At 38.9% G+C, this 20,946-nt stretch overlaps 1 protein-coding gene across 9 annotated transcripts in view; it reads left to right on the top strand.

The window, feature by feature from the left end:
* Nucleotides 1-20,946, top strand: part of tenm3 (teneurin transmembrane protein 3) — a 276,208-nt gene that overhangs the window by 163,129 nt on the left and 92,133 nt on the right. For all 9 annotated transcript variants that reach the window (XM_077571731.1, XM_077571730.1, XM_077571728.1 and 6 more), the window contains 6 exons: nt 1,298-1,565; nt 9,452-9,625; nt 12,475-12,539; nt 19,039-19,158; nt 20,188-20,268; nt 20,365-20,489. In XM_077571731.1, the coding sequence (XP_077427857.1) occupies nt 1,298-1,565; nt 9,452-9,625; nt 12,475-12,539; nt 19,039-19,158; nt 20,188-20,268; nt 20,365-20,489 (833 nt within the window). The remainder of the gene's footprint in view (nt 1-1,297; nt 1,566-9,451; nt 9,626-12,474; nt 12,540-19,038; nt 19,159-20,187; nt 20,269-20,364; nt 20,490-20,946) is intronic.

Genomic DNA, 20,946 nt, shown 5'->3' with positions numbered 1-20,946 from the left:
GAAACAAAAGTGTACTTACTAAAAAATGACGGAGTAAACTTCTCTGACAAGCCCCCAATAATGTTACGCACCCGTCTAGGGAAGATGCGCCACATAAGGAAGGGACACCTGTCGGTCTCCAAGTGCAATAAAATAACAATACAAAGGAAGCTATCAAGACTTGTATTTTCACAATGGAAAGAAGCCAAAGGCAAGAACAACGTATTTACACAAAAAGGTTTTCTCAACAGAACTAAAGAAATCACCAGTTGGTTTCAAAAACAAAAGGCAGCAAATGGCATGCAACTAATGGCTAACCCTAACTAATACAAACCAAACAACTATCTGCACAAAGGTGGCATTAAGGATAACGATTACACAAATTAATTTGGAGGCCGAGAGGAACCGCTTCTGCTGCCAGGTCACCGCCCTTGCTGTCATCTTCTGGTGGCTTTTTAAATCGGCGGTTGTATTGGCCCAACCAATCGGATGGCCGCACCACTTTCTGCTGGGACCTTCTCCGTGGCCAATCGCTTGCCGCCATCTTGGTCTCCGCTAGTCCTGCTTAAAAAGGACACTACATCCTCACATAGCACACATAATGCAGGGCCGTAACATTGAAACATTTATTTGATTTACTGATGCATTTATTACATTTCTGTAATCCTTCCCTAGGGCATAATTTTGGTGGCAATGCCAAGCAATAAAGAGCAAAGACAGTTTTGAATCAGGGATATTTTTACGTACAACGCACATACATATTATCTTTACCAGCTTTTGTTGCTAACGTAGACAAATAATAACAATGATCATACTGTCTCCACAAGACATCTCTAGAAATTTTATCTGTATTATTCTATATTCTATAAATCTATACTATTGGTCATTACACATGCGTGGGTGTTATTCTTAAAAATTATTTACCTGACTAAAGGCCTGAAAAAGGCCTTACTCTCTTTGAGGATTCAATGTTAATAGTTAAACAAACATGCAATTTTTGGGGTTTTGAAAAGTGACTGATTTGAAGGTACAAGGTTTGGGCCCAACGGCAAGTTTTACAGCCATTTTTTTTTCATGGGACCCAAACACTGATTTGCTCCTGGTAATATATTTACATTTGCAGTTCTTATGTAAAAATATTTAAATGTATGTAATCTAAGTAAAATAAATGAAAAATGTTGCTAAATGTCTTCAGTGACTCAGTATTTTTTGCACTGAATTGTGAATGCCAGTTTCTATTTTGTTTTAAATAAAGAGAAGATTTATGACGACATTTGACTGCATATTAAAAGTCATACTTTCTCTATAATGTTTACAGAGCAACCCTCCATTCATCACAGCTCTACTCTGCCTCCTGTGGCACCCCCATATCGTCAGCAGCCCTCAATAACAGCTCTCAACCAATCACTGGGCTCTGCACAACACCCTGGTCAATTGCTGAATTCTACCCGGCAACTAACTCCTCCCACTGGAAGCCCGGCCCCTGTGGCCGGCCAATCACCTGCCGAGCTGCAGACCACACCCCCAGAGAGCGTCCCGCTGCAAGACAGCTGGGTGCTGGGTAGCAATGTGCCTCTGGAAACAAGGTAAATTATATTTGCCTTAAACACAGATGCAGTTTTATCTGTGCCATGTAGGTAACATTTTTTTATCCAGATATATGTATGTAATATTAATTAACATTATTTGAAATTAATGGCAGTTATCTTTTTACTCTTTATTTATAAAACACATATTGTATATCGAGAACACCATACAATCAATAAAATATATATTAAATAATATCTGAAATAATTGTTAATACAACCAACTTTTAAGGAATGCAGTAAAGTGTGAAGAATTAAAATAAATACAAGAACAACAATTCAAGTATGCATCACATTTAAATCAGTAAAAGTGCTAATAAATGAACGTTTTCAGAGATTGAGTTTGGAGTGGCATCCAGTCCTTACTCAGTTTAGGCATCAACAAAGAGCGTAACTAGCGGTGATAACTAATGTAAATTGCAGGACACGTTGATCATCATCACCTTGAATGCAACTCGCATCCTGAGCATCGCTTTGCAATTGATCAAGGAAAAGGAGCCTCAGGTCCATTCCCCACGATGAAGCTTTTGCCATCACACTCTTGTTTTAACAAAATATATGATTTTTTAAATAAAATAAGTTGTTCATCTGTTTAAAGTAATCATGCTATATTTTGGTCATTTTCTTTAATTATTATTTGAGCAACATAGGCTCTCGCACAATTGTCTTTTTGGATTTTTTCGGAAAACATTGCATCCGCATGCCCGGTCCAGAACAAGTGGAACACAACTAACCATTTTGCCAAAACATATACACACACTGAAAAAAGGCCAAAGACTGACCAGAGATGATACCGCAGGCCGACAAGTTTAGGTCCATAAACAGTGATGTGGATTTAACCAATGACAGAACAGCGTGTTTAGTTCAAAGACCATTCAGACTTTTTGTTTAATTTGGCTTTGCCACGTGGCTGAGGCAATCTGTCACTTGACCGGGCGCAGCTGCCAGTGTACCAGCATTTCTCTGCACAGCCTGTGATCCTGACCTCTTGCCATTGGGGCCGCTCCTTGCACATAATTTATTCGATGAGTAAATTGTTACTGAAACTGAAGACACAGACAAAATGATGTTAAGCAGGTATGATCTGGTCATGTCTCGACCATATACTTTATCGACCCTTAAGTTGTAGTCACTGACATCTTTGTTGTGGTCTCCCATCTTGTAATCATGTGAACGGAGAATGCATTTTGACTAGCCACCTGAATTTCTGCAATTAGCTCAAGTAGCGTGCACACAGTCAGTTTTTCAATTCATGAGGCAAAACAATATCCTATGTTTGATATATGTCTCAAGACCTCGTAAAAGAAGAAGCTCACCAGAAATTACGGTCACACAGCAAACACGGTCTCAAATTTTTTGCTAAGCAGATAGCTCCAATGCGTGCTTTCTACTGCAGTTGGCACAGTGACAAAACAAAGGCCTATTTTTCTCTGTACAGGTTAACATTGATGGTTATAATAGAAAAGTGCATCATGCACTTTCTGTTTTATTTAAAAGAACAGTTATTCTAGTTTTGTGAAAAGAACTGCACAATTCAAAGCAATTATTATTCTTATTATTTTTATTGTCAAGTACTGCATCTAAGGCCAGCAAGCCTTTCAGAAAGATACATGTATGAGCAACATTACATTTCTATTCAGGAATGTATTTTCAGCAATGATGCTATGCATCATTGAGCTTGACTTCTTCAACAAAAAGAAAAGAGTCATGTCAAAAAGCAACGTCTGCATTTGATCATGGTCCTGTATTTTGGAAACAACAATGGACTGAGAAAAAATAAATAAAATTTATACACTTAAGATTTTGATTTTTCAATGCAGAAGGCATATTTGTAAGACACTGAAACAGGGTGACATTACTTGGTAGACAAAGATTCGTCATTGCAATGTGTGTTAATGAGAATGTGTGAGTAATGGTAACCTTGATCTTTGTTTCACCAAACAATTTATAGTCAATTTATAGTCAATTTAACCACCCCCCGATTCATGGAAGGGAAAATATCGGTCTCTATGATCTTTACAACCTCCAGCATTTTGGCTTTGTTACTGTATGAGCTGGAGAATGTTAATACCATTGGGACTATGTCTCTGGTTTGGATTTATTTTAGTATTAAAAGGTGGACAGTTTAGTTTTGAGATCATTCAAAACTGGGTTCATTGCAGAAAAACCTGGAAGTGTGTTGTGTCGGAATGTTGAAACACACTGTATAGAGCCAGATTTGAGTACAGAGTAAGAATATCGGAGTATGTGTGAAAGAAAGATCCAAAGAAGTGAGACTTTTTCATATAGGCCATTCCACTCAGGTTTAAATTATTGTCCATAATCCAAAATATCTTTTGGCTTCTCGTGCGTCAACAGGAAATGAGAGAGAGAGAGAGAGAGAAAGAGAGAACATGGGAAAAATCTAATTCAATGTTGTTTTCTTCTTTTGAGTTAATCTTTTTTTTAATTCTTAACATTAGTTAATTACAAGTCGTTAAAAAAATAAGAATGGTGTCCTCGTCCACCTGAGCGGTATCTCCTTCAAGCTCGGGTCCTCTACCAGAGGCGAGTGCCCTTGAGGGTTCTGGCAGGAACTTGGTTGTTCCCAGTATTGTGTTCTCCTTCACATATGTTGTACCTGGTATCTGCTGGTGCCATCCCACCTAGCTTGGGGATTACTGCCCCCAGTGCCCTCATTACTACTGACACTACTGTTGCTTTTCCCCTCCACATTTTCTCTAATTCTTCCTTCAGTCCTTGATATTTATTCATCTTTTTGTGTTACTTTTTCCCTATGTTGCCATCATTCGGGATTGCTACATCTATCACAACTGCTTTCTTCTGATGTTTATCCACATGTTTATACATGTACACTGTTCCTGCTACCTGGTAGTGCTGTTCCAAGTATGTCTATGAGCATCTTACACCCTGCTGCGATATGCTCCACTGTTCTGGGGCTTCTTTGCACATCCTTGCCCTGGGGTCCTGCCTAATGTGGTACACCATGGCCTCTATTGATGGCCTCTTGTGTTTAGGGCCTGCTCTTGTGCTGCCATGATTAGTGTCTCCATGCTGTCTTTCAGTCCAGTCTTTTCCAGTCACTGGTATGTTTTCATGATGTCAGCCACTTTCTCAATTTGTCGGTTGTATATGCCATACAGGGGCTTGTCTTTCCATGACAGTCCATCTGGCTCTATCTCCAGGACATCCCTGGGGGCCATCTTCTTGATGTTGTTATGGAAAATAATTAGTTAGCACGTATCAACATAACATGTTTATAGTTTATTGTGGACATTTGTAATTTTAACAATGAGCCTTTTACTTGTACATGAAGCTAGAACGGTATGACCTTGACAGATAAGTCCGTTCAACACAGATGAAGTACCTCTTTTTTTTAAGACTGCTTTGCTCCTGTCTTGGACTCGCCTCACTAACCAGGCTGCATAAGAATCTTCCCATGATAATTTACTGCGCACGCTCTCACAGACCACCATCTTGTAGACTGCTCTGGAAGGTTTGTGTATATTTGAACAAGACAATTCATTTTCTAGACTGTTTTATTGATCTCGTCTAACTACTGAAAATTCCACAATTGCGTATTTTTGAAAGCCTGTTGCTTACCCCTGGATAATGCCTGTGCTCACGAGTTCACGGCCACAAATTTGCCCACAAAATTCCTGTTCCCTCATCGTGGGAAATATGCTCCAAGCGCGCTTTCTTCACTCAGACCGGTAGGAAACTGAGAACATTAGTCAAATGTGCCGTTCAGTTATTCAGAGTGCCCCCAAAAATTGAGCCAAGTGCAGGCATTACAAGGAAAGACAACTGTCAAGATCAGAAAGCGGGCACAGCGGACATTACACAAGATGACGGAACACCCCCTTAATAACTACATTAAAGTTGTTGTTGTTTTTTACTTTATTTTATCTTAAAAAGGCTTAGCTTAATTAGAATTCTGTGTTGCATTGTAGCCAAAGGTAAAATCTTGGTGGATGAATGCACCTTGTAAATTGTTGCCGTGCAAACTTAAATTTATTTGCCATGACTGCCATTGCTGCTTCTATGTTTTTGTCTTCGTCTTAGAATATACAGTATAGGCCTACATACTGTATGTTTATTCTATATAAGGCAATTAAAAAAATACAAAGTTTCCCATAACAAATAGTATTAATAGTATAATGAGTGTGAAGTCAATCCATAAGATCTGCTGTAGTTTTTAATCAAACCTCAATTAGTCAATTAAGAACACCCATAAGCAATCATTTAGACAACATCACAATCACAGTTAGTGTTTAATAATTGTCCTTGGAAGTGGAAAAAAAGGGAAGTTTGCTCAAAATGTACCTGCTGACATGTAGACATGCCGTGAAAAAGCACTGCAAATTGTAACTTCCAGAAATGGCTGAAGTAAAAGGTTGCAAAATAACACAAAATCAGTAACATCACAAAAGTATTTCTGTTTGCTTTAAAGTGAATTGCTTGCTTTGATCTATTTCTGTGTGTAAGTTTCACGTTTTAATTTATTACGGGGGAAAAAAATTATCATCAAGCTCTTCATTCATTTTTAAACTATTGTTTTGTTTTTCTTTTGATTGCTTTGAGTATAACTGTTTAACTTTATGGTCACATCCAAACACACCCAAAAAATAAATAAATAAAGGTGGCAGCGCCAACATTTTTTGTGTCGCCCCAATTAATAAAGACATCCAGTCTGAATAATTCCTAAAATGCAGGTTGCAGAAAAAAGATTTGAAGCACCATTATCTTTAAGAGGCTGCCACATTAGTTATGGTTGCTGCTCACTGTGGTCACACTCATTTTACACTCTATTATCCCTCCAATCTCTGGTTGTCTGCTGTCATTAGTTTGCACTAACACAGTGAATGGATAGTCGGCTGCATGAAGCTACCCCAGCATACATTTGTCAATTTGAAATCCTTTTATGCGTCCATTTTCTGCACTGAAAAGACCCTCATGCATCAAACCCCACAACAAGTACTGTCTGCAGAGCACATGAAACTGTTAAACATGGCTGGGTTGAATCAGCTTCATCTTGCATGATGCTTGCATATGCTATGCTTGATTTTAGATGTAGCTCAGCAAGCTAATTTGTATCTATATTGCCTCACATAAATGAAATTACAAGAAAACAGAATGGGGAACCATGCAGAAGTACATACAGTAATAAGTGAAAGTCAGTGCACTAGTGGTGTAGGATGCTGCTGCCTTTGATTTTGATCCACAGCCAAAGCTTCCATACCCAAGCCCACATAACAATAGGTGGGTTGCGTTAGAGAGGAAATAGAAAGTAAACATTTTGCCAAGCAATTCATGTGAATGACTTGCTATGATGATCCCTGATGGGACAGGCCGAAAATTGCAACAGCCGTAAGTAACAATAAGTAAAAACTCCAATTAAGATGCCCCATCGCAGCAAACCTAGATTACTATTCTAAAAAAAACATGGGGAAACATAGTCAGAATTGCAATAGTTGAAGTATGTCTGAAAATCACCGTAGCATTCACTTGTCAATGCATCCCTTCATTACTATACTTTTTTTGTTTTTTGTTTAACCTAACCTACTATTCCCGCCAAATACAAATACCACAACATACTAGTCGAAAAAAGATAATACAGACAGTCAATAGACAATGTTTGGCATGTTGAAGTGTCCTTGAACAAGACACTGAACTCTAATTTGCTCCCAATGGACCTGGTCGCGCCCTGCATGGCAGCAGCCGACCACTGGTGTATGAATATGTGTATGAATCAGGGAATGTGAGGCTTTGTAAAGCGCTTTGGGCACCTTACGATGGAAAGTGAGTGAGTGAGAGAGAGAAAGCTCTTGCTTAACAAATGCTTGTTTGATACATTCTGCACGAAATAGTGGCCCAAACGGTTCATAAATCAAGCCAACCACTCGGGAAAATTCATACGCTCTAGTTTAGTCATTGGGGGCCTGGCTAGGTCTACCAAAAGCACTTTCTTTGATGTTTTTGAAATGAACCCAAATAGCGCCCTCTGGCGGGAATTGTTCTGCCGCTCCAGACGGCTCTGGCCGAGCCTGGTCATGGTCATACCTTCATGTTTGCCATTCCTTAATTGATACACTGCAAAAACACAGACGGCTTGGTGTGTTACATAACACCAAAAAAGCTCCATGTGAAGGAGTTGAATTCCATTCGGTATGACTGCAATACCATTCATCATTCTTCTTCTGACCAGCTTCAGTTTAGAGGTAAATAGCTAGCATATGCATTTGAATCTTTTTAAAAAAATAAAAATGTGCTTACTACTATGACGTATAAAGATATGCACATTTTAATGAGGAACCTACCAGCCATAATTGTAGCAAAAACAGAAATGGAAGAAAAAGTTGTAAATAAATGAAGGACATTATAGATAACACTGTGTGTTTAGATCATATAGGCGTGAGTTGGGGTGCAGTCTGAAGGCTCATGAGTCATGACGAGATGCTGCTAAGTCCTACAGTCTGCTGCTCGTTAAATTAAACTGCCGTGCACAGCATATTGCAAACATTCAATGCATTGTCCAGTGTATTGCCTCTACTACGTGTCCTCTTCATTTTCTTTCACACCATTCACTGTGATCTCCCAACTTTGTTGCCCTTGCCCACATCTTGCCTTGAGGCAGGTATTAATTACAGGGCCCTTGTTACAATCGGCTATAATTGTTAATCACACTGCCTTGTTAGAGAGAAGTCGTAATTGTAATTGCAGACGTTCATTAGCTGAAGCTCTGTCATTAATTAGACACTGTGACCTTGATAATTAGTGTACATGGTTTTTTTGCAGTGATTTTCATCACCGCAAAAAGGAGCCAGAAGGTGCTCTAATTTGTTCACATAAACGGAAATAATAACTTTTGTATTGATGGAAAATGATCGACACGTCAATTAAATCTAAGGCAAAGTTTACGGGTAGATGAGTAATTTTTAAATGCTATTTTAATTCCACCCAACACTCCGTTTCACCCCCCCCCCATCCATTTAAATGGTAAATGGACAGTTTTTTTATATAGCGCTTTAACTCCACCATATGGCGCCCAAAACGTTTTACAAAGTCTCACATTCACCCAATGCCCGACCGACTGTGGGGCGCTGCCAGGTCCACTGGGAGCAAATCAGGGTTCAGTGTCTGAGGATCAAACCCACAACCAAATTTAGCTTCTGATAAATAATGTTTACAAACAGTAAGCATGTTTTTTTTTATATACTGGAACAAACAAACATTATGACTACATGATGCAGATAAAAATATTTTTTATAATGTTTACAGGCTTTTTTTTACTGAACTATTCCAGGTTGTTACAGTATATAGTATACTTAATACCATAATGAGACACATTCACATACAGTGCATGGATAGGCATGATTGTTTGTACCCTTCTGTTAAAGAAAGACACAAATTACATAAAATGAGTTTTGCGGCACTCCTTGAGAGCAACTCGCTTTAGCAGTCTCCGATTTGAAGGGTTCCATTTCCAAGACTGCTTGTGTTAGCTTCTCCCACAGATGTTCAATAGGATCTAGATCACAGCGCATTACAAAACCACTTCTGAATAGTCCAATCCTGTATATATACAACAATATACATATATATATAATATAACACCAGAACATAATTGAGCCTGTCAGTGTTCCACAGTAGTGTTCTTCTCTTTGTATGCTTCATTTTTGCATCTGTAAACCTATATTTGATGTGGCCTGTAACAAAAAAGCTTAATCCAAATATTTTTTCCCAGAAGCTTTGTGGCTTTTTAATTTGCACCAGTTTCAAGTTGCTCCAGTGACCAGTTTTCAGTGGACGTGTACCAATAATTCTGCCAAGGTGTGGACATGTGGTAACATATTTTTTCTTCTTTTTTTCTCTCTCATCCTCAGGCACTTTCTTTTTAAGACCGGTACAGGTACCACCCCCCTCTTCTCCACTGCAACACCCGGCTACACTATGGCAACAGGCTCAGTGTACTCCCCTCCTACTAGACCTTTGCCAAGAAACACCTTGTCTCGCTCTGCCTTCAAGTTTAAAAAATCCTCCAAATATTGTTCATGGAGGTAAGTTCACACCTAGCGGTATAAAGTAATGCACATTATTATTTATGTATTTTATTATGTATTTCTGGACTAAAGTCTTAGAAAAACTTTCCGCTATTTTGGACTGTAGGATACCTTTATCTCCAAACTTGTGTTTGCTAGGTGACCTAACAACAATTGACTTACCACATAAACAATTTCAATCTACACTTGTAGCCCTTACTATCGCAAAAAAAATAACAATTCTTGTTAACTGGAAAAATAAACAAACTCTGAATATCGACCAATGGTCTAACCTCCTCATAAATCACATTTTAATGGAAAAAATATCTGCCTCAAATAAAAACCAAATATCAAAATTTATAGAATTTTTTAACCTAATTCTGGTTACTTAATTCTGTCTGTTAGCGAGAGCCACCACATCGTGATAACTTACATTGATGTTTCTGCATTTGGCAATTTATTATTATATTATATTATTAATATGGGATTTTTTTTAATAGGTTTTAGGTGAACTGATGAATACACACACGCTCGCAAGCACGCACGCACGCACGCACACATACACATACTCACCCACATACAAAAAAAAATATATATATATATATATATATATATATATATATATATATAAATATATATATTTTTTTTGTTATTATTATTATTTTTTTAATAAAAAAAAAAGGAGAGCAATGATGATGTCAAATCGAATGAACAATACTGAGCTTTCCTGAAAAAAAATAATGATAATAAAGTAATGCCACATTGTTTTACTGTAAAACATACCACAATAGAACATGCCACTTTATAGTACATTGTAGCGATTATTTGGGTTGCCGTAATGGCGAACAAGAAATGTAGACGGTATTGAGGGGAGTTGTAATTTCCTCAGAAACCTCTGAGGGCACCACGTTGACTTTGCTTGTTTGTAGGCGCAAAATAAATGATACAAATCCTATTATCAAGTATTCATATTCTGAAGTTGCTACTCTAGTTAATCATGGAGTTCTTTACTTTAATAAGAACATTACTAATCCACTCAGTAAACACAAATGATTCCGCAGAAATGACATTTCTAGACAACAAATTTATTTAGTAAATACACACATATCAGTCACAGCCTAACCTATTAATGAAACAAAATAAAAAATGTGAATCAAAGATAAGAAGAAAACATGCAACCTAACAAACTAAGATATTAAGAGAATGAAAAAGGTAGATGGGGAATAGAGATGGAAGCGTTTTGACCTGTCAACCCTTTTATATTTGAAACAAAGCGTTGTGCCAGCAGTATATGGTCAGATTGCAATGAAGGCGCACTCACGGACTGGTTCAGGTGCACGGGAGAAAAAGGGACTCGGCGAGCGTCGATCCTCAGTTGAAGAAAACTCCGTTGAAAGCGATCTGGGCGGTCGGCGCGCATGCAGCTGGAATGCTGTACTGGAGTCTCTGGCTGATGGTGATGGGCGCACGGTTGGTAGAGGTCCCCGGTTGGTAGAGAGGTGCGCGTGCGGCGTGTAGGCTGTGGTCAGTTGGTTTGGGTGCTACGGGGCGTCTCAGGTGTACGGCTGGAGCAGAAATGGGTCGCTGGCATGCAGCGGCTCGGTGCCTAACAGCCGTCATGGAACCGGGTTGGCGTGTCGCTGCGTGATTCAGAGAGCGGAAGGTAGGTGGGTCGGCTCTCGGCAGGAACACACATATGCGTTTTGGGACACGCAGTGTGGGTTGCGAGTCCTTGCTGCTTTGGGGCGCTCAAAGAAGGAAGCCATGTGGTCGCTCTCAGGGTGTTCGGCGACCACGTCTCCCATGATGGTCAAGAGAAGTTCATGAGGCAAGAAGTGGAGAAGAGCAAAGAAGAGAAGTTCCTTCACGCGCTGGCTTTTAAACTTGTGTCCCAGGGGGTCGGAGTAGTAGTCCCGCCTCTTCCGTGCGCTTGAAGCAGACTTGGTCGACTGAGACCAAGCTTTTGGATTGCATTTGATAATTTTTGATCAGAATTGACAAGCCAGATGCTTCATTTATCATTCTGAACACATTTCAAACATTACCGCGATCATAAAGTTATTGAATCCGCTAAGCTTACTAATTAGCTAAACTTAGATGGCTGCAGAAGTTATACACATCATTCATTTGAGATAGACATACAGGTTGTGTACAAAGATACAACAGAAGTCACTTGATGTCAGTCAAGAACAAAGAGTCTGTTTATGTCCTGAATTATGTAGACTTCAGATTAATTACGAGCGGCAGGATTCTTGAGGATAATACCGATAGTGACCGCTGGAGGGCACTGTTGTACTGTATAACTTCCAAGGGGCGTTGTTTCCAAAAACACATGGCTGATTCCTGTGGATAGACCAGACCATAAAAGTGGTCTGGGGACTGATAAGCAGTCTTATCGCTAGTCTGCTTGCTAAACAGGCTTTTAGATCTCGTTAGGCACTGAGGTATGTGTTTCCTGGAGGTTGTAAGAAAACGAAATCCAGTCCCTGCTGAAGGGAAATTCAAAGATTATTTCCTTTTCGAATTGTCTCTAGTTGGTTTGAGAAAATACAGGGTTAAGGCTTGCACACACATTCCCCAGGGGGAAGTGTTTAAAAAAGCAAATAAAATAAAAATTGAGGGTGACGGGCAATATTCGTTACAACATGCATCTGAATAGTCTTGTGTAAATCAATTTCAGGCAATAGACCCCCCCCCCCCCCCCACCCACCCCCAGAGTGGATTTTTTAAAAAGACTCCTCTGAAAATACCATGGAACTCAATAAACATATTTCAGACAAGCATGTCTAAATTATTTGGGGGGGGTCAAAAGTCAATTCTAAACATTTACAAGGCTCACACAGCAATATGATGTGCTTTCCTTTTAGGTGTACAGCCCTCAGTGCAGTAGGACTGTCTATACTGCTCTCCATCCTGCTCTGTTACTGCATAGGTAAGACCTCAACTGCACTCACAGCACACTCAGTGGTGGGTCAATCATAGTATTAAAATGTTAACTTCAGTTACACTTTTCCTTACTTTGCCTTGCCATCTGTTATACAGTATCTCTAAGTTATGTATACATATTTTTGAGGTATGAGCACAGCTGTAAATGCAACAAAGTTAAACGTTGCTTAATGACACAAAATGTTAATGGTCACCAAAATACACATGCACATTTCTACTCATGTCAACTTCAAACTCTGAAAATATCAAAACAATTGTGACAGTATTTTGGGTTTTATGGGTATTAAGCCTTTTTTCACCATACAGTGTGGTCATAAGTTTACATACCCGTAAGGCATATAAACTTCCAAGCTCAACTGTAAAAATCATCAATTCTCACAATGAAGTGAGCTAATTACGAGCTCCACTCACTAGAGGTCAACATGTCATGAGAACCCTCAAGCACCTCTCGGAAGAGTTGTTTTTATTAAACCATCGGTTTAGCATTTTCTGGGCAATTATTTACATGTAGTTTGTTGTGTTACACAATTAGGGATGATGACATATACCAGTCAACGTATGAGCTACCTTTTTGTAAGTATATTTGTGAATGTATGAGCTTCTATTCACTTGTGTGCTGTTTGACATTTTGTGTCTCTCCTCTTGAATTCCTCTCAAATATCTGCTCAAAAAGAGCATTTAGCCTGTCAGGAAAACATTAGCGCTAATTACTGAATCATGGTTTTGTTGAAGAACTGTAGAAAAATATCTATCCATCCATCCATTTTTCCTCACAAGGGTCGCGGGGGGGCGCTGGAGCTTATCCCAGCTGGCTTCGGGCAGTAGCCGGGGTACACCCTGAACTGGTTGCCAGCCAATCGCAGGGCACACAGAGACGAACAACCATCCACACTCACAATCACACCTATGGACAATTTGGAGTGTTCAGTTAACCTGCCTTGCATGTATTTGGAATGTGGTAGGAAACCGGAGAAAACCCACGCAAGCACGGGCAGAATATGCAAACCCCACCCAGGAAGGCCGAAGCCCAGACTCAATCTCACGTCCTCTGCACTGGGAGGCGGACTTTTTTTTTTTTTTTTAATACTTAAAGGGAGAGTTAAACCAACACCATAACCACTGTAAAGAACGCCCTTTTCAACAAAATAAAAATGACAAGGTCATATCGAAATTTACATTTTAATGTTTGTAGACAAAAGTTGTATCTCTGTGACAGTTTACTCACCTGACTCCCGCACAGGCAGTAATGGTTCATTCCTACTCAGTATTATCATTGTGAATGTGTCTGTGTTAAGGATTGTCTCTTTATGCCTTGTATTTTACTCGAAACCAATCTGGGGTGTAGTCCGCTTTTCCCCCGAAGCCAGCTGGGATAGACTCCATTTCCTAAGACCCTGAACAGAACAAGTGGGATAGAAAAATGATGGCTCGACGGATAGTTTGATCTCTGGAGTGCCTACCCACCCATCTAGTGTGTAAAAAAAAAAAAAAAATCAACCAAGCTTTAGTATATGTGGCTACTTCTGAAAAAGTGCTGTGATGGAGCCGTCTCACTTTTATACAACATTGACTTGAGTATTAACCACCCACATACTGATGACTTAAATGGTAGTAAGGCAAGAACAACTTTAACACAACTACTGAAACACTAACATGTCAAAGCCAAGAGGTAAGCAGGGCTGTAGTGTTAGCACATATTTACATTAGCTTAGAGCATTACCGGCATTAGCTTGTGATAATAATGTCATGATAAAGTTGAGACCTTCTCGCCATTTGCGTGAGAGCCAGCATAGTCAAGTCAACCACCACCAATGGTCTAGCAAGCCTAACAAGTAAAACTGCACATGGGCATTGATTCCTTAGGAATATTTTATTCTGAAGCTAGCCTTAGAAGGCAATCATGGCTGCTCACTTGACTACGACTTTTCAACTTTAGGCACAGGCATCTGTGAGTGTTGGCTGGCCTGCTGACAATCATGCTGACTGACTGAGCTGCAACAGGCTTGGAACACAAGTGTGCACTGAGGCAATCAAATCTGGCACTCACATGGCTATTTTCAGTATGCATGCGCACCTGTGCACCGCTTGCATGCACCCCTGAATATAACTGCAATTAACTGGTAGATTACTGTCATAAAAAACATCTACTACTACTGCTACTTTTGGTGAAAGAACCTTGCTGACAACCCTGTTATGGTCACTGAGCAACCATCTTGGCAATCTACAGTAGATTCAACGTTTTTGCTGGTTTTTAGCATTAGAAGGAATGAGATGCTAAATCAATGAGTTTGGTGAGACTCCTCACTGCAATTTGTCAGGACACAAAACATTCATACATTCTCCAATTTTCAAAGAGTTAATGGTATTGCAGTACAGTACTTTGGTGACTCAATGTGTTCACAGTCTTCTTAATGAACAAATTTGCTCATTGAAATGGATGATCCCAACCTGCAATACAATAATTTGGAATAAGAATGCAGTACTGTACGGTACTACTGCAAGTCTTTTCATTAAAGCTTGTTGCAAATGAACAGATACGCCGGAACAATTTGTATGTTTAGGTGACGTTTTAAATTGACTTTGGACTGGACTTTTTTGCTCAAAAGGCTGTTTGTTCTTATCTTGTCACAAAAACACACACACAAATATACACTTTCATGCACATAGCCCCTGTCGATTAGACAGCACTCTCCCATGACCCTTTGCTCCTGTCCTCACCAGGAGGTGTTGTGGGTAACAGACTGGCACAGCATGGCTCTAATTTAATGAGGCAGAGAGGTGTGTAAGCAGAAATGCGTGTGTGCGTGCGTGCGCGTGTGTGTGTAGTGGGGGCCAGCGTGGTTTTGTCTCGCAAAATATTCCCATGTTGCATCAGTAATTGGTCCTTGACATAACTCTTACTTTAATATGCCGTGTGAGTCCAGTCCAAGATCTCTAAAATCGTCTTCTATTTTGAACAGAAACATGTTACTTTGTCTAATTTTTGTACTATCCCTGTGTATGGTATGTCTCATGGGATATAGGCCTTGTCACATATTCCTCATCAAACCTTCCTTAAAAGGAAAGTAATTGGCTCTTTTTTGTGTGATCCCTTCTGTTCCATCCTGCTTTGTGTATGTTTTAGATTGAGCCAATTAGTAAAACTAAATCCTTTGTCTTGATCATTGGTTGTTTGATATGATACCAGATCTTTTTTTAAAATAATTACAGAAATGTGCATTCTCGGTCCTACTGCTTCTGCAGCAGTGCAAAAACCACTGGGAAAAATAATGAGGACCGATGATTTTTCTTATAAGTACTCTAAGTAAAGCCATAGATTAGCTTAAAACATACAGAAAGCACAATTGGTGAGCGCGTCAATGGATTATGAGCATTTGTCATTGGGCAATCGTCAACAGTCGGGACCCCCTTCCGTCATCAACAATCCGTCAATATTTTAAGCCGGATTGTCAATCGGTCAATATTTCAAGCAGAACCCCACTGAAATCCTCAATCCGCCATTTCTTATTCCTCAGCGAAATGGGCGTCCGTCAATGTTTACGTCATTCAAAGTGGGCAGCTGTCAATAGTTCCATCACACTCACCCGGTTATTGATGATTGGAGCACCTTGTCCACATAATTAGTACTCAAGTGTGGTGGACACAGCAGAAGCCAAGGAACAGCTTCAAGCTCTAAGTCTGCTTGACTTTCCTTTTCCTCACTAGTGTGCCGCATATAGTGTGTGCACACGGTGTTGGTAACTCCAGACTGCCGCGTACAGCCCAGGCAAACAACAGACTAGTTGACTACACCTCCCCTTTTTAGAAACCTTAGCTGTTCATAACCGGCCTGACTTAAAATCATAGACTTGACATATGAAATGTGTGAAAGAGCTTCTCCCAGACTTATTTGTACAATCGCACACCACTGCTTAAAATGAGACACCAGGACGCTTAGCTGTCTAACAACATGCCTGTTGTCAAATAAACAGACTGAGCACTAAAAAGAAGCCAGGTTTATAAGGCAAGATTTTAAAATGAAATAAAATCTAAATAAAAAAAAATAAAAATAAAAATAGTGTATGGTGTGCAGCCACACAATCAACACAGCACATATGATCCGTTTTCATTCATGAATATTCCCATGTCAGACATGAAATCTCACAAATCCTCCGGTAAATTAAACGTGACTTTAGAGGAGGCAGTGGAGATAGTTTGTGCTTTGTTTGAAGCAGAAAAAAGTGCATTTAAAAGAAAAGGCGTAGATCATAGGAGTAGAGACAGCGCAAGCACAGACTTTCTGTTAAGCCATGACAAGACAGCTCTTTTATTTCCGAGTGTTTGTGAATGCATCACACCACTCACTGGAAGGGAAGTGGGAGCGTGAGCAGAGTAGATGAGGTGAACATTGGAGAAATTGTTGCTTGTAATGTGTCGGTACTTTCATCTAAAGCTGTTGTTATTTTTTTACCTTGGCTATGGTCAACGCTAGCTGTTTGTGTGCTTAATGCTTATAATAAAGATGGTGAGATAAGAAACCAACATCTGCTGTCTACATATTTGAGAGACATTACTGTAAGTAATAAGTACTCTGCATTATTTGTCCACAAAATGGGGATTCTGTTACTGACGGATTGACGATTACATTGACTGATGAAAACCCACTTCGGGCAATGCTTAATCTGTCAATTTTCCGAAGTTTCCTATCATTTGGCAATCGTCAACAAAATTGGCGTCCGTCATTGACGGATCGACTGACCTTCCTTTCGAATACAGAGTGTGCAGTAATGTTTGTAATAACCCATTTAAGAGCATATTCAAGCTTTTCAAAATCTGAATATTGGCAATATTGCCAATATTTGGATTTTGAAAAGGTTATTGATTGCATGTAAAGATAGTCATTGTCATATATCTATACTTAGAGATGTCTTAAGGCCGTGACCATTTGTTCATGTGTGAAGTTTGGGATTTTTTTTTTAAGAGCATGTACAGGGCAGTTTTAAAGCATTTATTCAGTTGTGGCAAAGGAAATATGAAACACTAAATTTGCTGCCTTGCCTCTGTCATAGTATTTTTTGAAAAACTTGAAATGTATTTCCCTGCTATTTTCTCCGGTTATGAGATCAACCAAGTTTGAAGTCAGTCGACTGAAACTCCTAGGACATGGGGACAAAAGTATGGCCCCTGTACGCAAAAATGGGCCAACATAAAAAAAAAATAAATCATAGCCCACTTGCTTGCCAGTTTTCATAGGCCTAGGTCAAACTTACCTGAATTGGATTTTGTTTGATCACTGTAGATTGCTGTGGAGCCTAATTTTTGTTTTGTGAATATGTATGACAACCTTAAAGTATCAACATTTTCTCCAGGTCGGCTAGAGTGTGCAGTTTTGTGAGTTATTTAGGTTATATAAAAATGTGATTCATTTACATAGCAATAATAAAGCGTATTAATAATAATGTCACTGCTTGTGCCTGATAAATAAAAAACTAAAAGAAGGCAGGTGGTATCCTTTTAAGATTAACTTCTGCATACTTTTTGATGGTTGTTTGTACCTTGAGCAAATGTTATTGTGCGCACCCATACGTGCTGAATAATTTGGAACACATGTGCCGGGAGCGTAATTGTAATTCATATTTGGAAACGCATACCATGGTGCATAAACATTTTGTGCTATGAAGATAGAAAGGTGTACATACACTACTCACAAACAGTTATGGATATTTGGCTATCAGGTGAAATTTATGGAAAATGTCAAGCATTCATGCTACAGTCAAATCATATCATGAAATGAAGACATTTAAGTAGAAGGTTGCACTGGTGATTTCCTCATCTCAAACAATTTATTGAAACAAAAGTTAACAACAATGGTGGGTACACCACAACAAAAAATGTCAATGTCTCAATAAGTCATCATGTGCCCTTGAGCATTAATTACAGCCTGACAACAACGTCTCATGCTATTCACAAGACGACACATTGTCTGCAGAGGCATGGCATCCCATTCTTCTTGGACATTCCATTTGAGGTACACCAGTCCCCAACAACCGTTCCCCGATGATGCAACCTCTATGAGCTGGAGTATTGTCGTTTGTGAATTTTGCCGTTAAGCTCCTCGTTAGAGAACAGCAACTTGTGCAAAATGTACTGAAACATTTAACATTCAAAAGCTTAGAGAATGTCACATTAATTTCACCTGTAAATTTTTCAATACATTTTAAGGCTCATCCTGAAATTCCACCTGAAAGCCAAATATTCCAAACTTTTTGTGAGTAGTGTATACAAATGTAACCTTACAAATGTTTTTTTTTTTCCTGGTGACCAATATTAATAAAACTTCTCTGTCTAGATTTCCTGATTCATGTATTAATTTTTTTTTTTTTAATTTTTCTTTGCCTTACCCCTTCCATAGTTAGAATATTTCCACAATTGCTTATTTTTCATTTTGCGGTTCACTCACTCCTGTTCTTTCCTGTCACCTTCGCACTTTTCCCCTCTTGCTGCAGCAATGCACTTGTTTGGTCTGAACTGGCAGCTCCAGGAGAGTGAGGGATATGGAGCGTTTGAAAATGGAGGTGTTGGAAGAGATACGACTCCTAACACCTTTATGGTATCCACAGACAATGGTGAGTCTTTCCTTAATGCTAATTGAATTGTTTTTTACAGTCATAAATTAGAAAAGAAACCTGAACAAATATGTTATTTTGACTTTATACTTGCATCCAGCTCGTTTAAAGAAAATCATACCCATTATTTGTTTGTGTCAAGGGAACGGGAGAGTGATGCATGCGGACACCATAAAAGTGGCAGAAGCAAGACATTTATTGGATGTTATAAAAGCAAAATTAACCCTGGCTGCCATTTTAATTGGTGTATGGGTGCCTGTTGGTTCAAAGTATTAGGGTTTTTATGAGAAACCCATTAATTACCATACTTAAACAAAACAATCTAACAGAGTTATAAGATTTGTTTTGTGTTACAGGTTAAATTAAGGTAATGGCCATGTGCTCAACCTAGACTGAGATAAAGATTGTGCACATATTTCACTGTTAAACAAAACTGACATCAGTGCCTATCGTGTGTGTGTGTGTGTGTGTGTGTGTGTACACACACACACACACACACACACACACATATATATATATATATATATATATATATATATATATATACACACGATTCAGGGTGTACCCCGCCTACTGCCCGAAGCCAGCTGGCATAGGCTCCAGCGCGACCCTTGTGACAAGTGGTTAAGAAACAAGTTAACAAGTGGTTAAGAAAATGGATGTATATATATATATATATATATATATATATATATCTCAGTCAACAACTCCTAAATATTTTCTCTGTACTGGTAAACAACTAAATGTAAACATTTTTCATTTCTTATTAAGTCCCCTGTATAATGCCCTTCTCAATTTGGGATGTTTTAAAAAAAAAAGGAGTATTATTCACAGAATTGTACAGTATAGACAATAAATAACTATGGTACAATATACACAATTGAATAACTGTGAGAATGGTTTGGTTCCCCCATTGAGTCCGTAACCAAATTGATTTTCTTTACCAAGATGTTCACTTTTTCATCAATTGTTAGTCCCAATTGAATCTACCTGTTGCAGGTATAACAGGGTTTGTTTGCTTCTCTGCAGGTAAAATTCTCCTAGAAAATAACACTATAGACACAGGAGAAGTGGATGTGGGTCGAAGAGCAATTCAAGATGTCCCACCAGGTCAATTACTCACTCACATACACTGCGCATGTCATTGCCTTGTAACCACATGACTGATAATGATTTGCATGCTTTATTCATTTGCTTTCCTTGTAGGTGTGTTTTGGAGGTCCCAACTTTACATTGACCAATCACAGTTCTTGAAATTTAACATATCAGTGCAGAAAGATGCTCTTGTCGGAGTGTATGGACGCAAAGGACTGCCACCCACTCACACACAGGTACAGCCAGGTCAAAATGTTTTTTTTATAACTTTGGGAGTTGATGTCACTAGTTTAACAATATTGTAGCTATGTTAAGTTTTTCAAATGTGTTTTCAAAGTTATTTTGCGGGTTTGATATTTATATATACAGTATAAAAATGACTCTACTTGGCAACACGTTTACTTCATGTTGCAGATGTTCTGACAACCTCAAATCACTTTTTGCACTATGCACATATTTTAAACTCTTTTTTTCTTTGGTAGAGGTATGTTAATTGATTTGTATACTTGATTTGAATATATATATGACCCGCTCCGGCAAAAGGGTCCGTATGTTGGCAACATAATTTTTGTGCTAGACACGAAAATTGATTGTTTGGACAAAAATTTTGATTTTGAGATTTCTCCAAGAATAGCCTGCTTGAGGTCTCTAGTTTAATTTCCCAGCAGCACAAATGTTAAAATTGTAACATAA

This window comes from Vanacampus margaritifer, chromosome 7, assembly GCF_051991255.1.
Source record: "Vanacampus margaritifer isolate UIUO_Vmar chromosome 7, RoL_Vmar_1.0, whole genome shotgun sequence".
Lineage (NCBI taxonomy): Eukaryota > Metazoa > Chordata > Actinopteri > Syngnathiformes > Syngnathidae > Vanacampus > Vanacampus margaritifer.
Note: the sequence above shows the minus strand (reverse complement) of the source record. Positions and strands in the feature narration are given on the sequence as shown.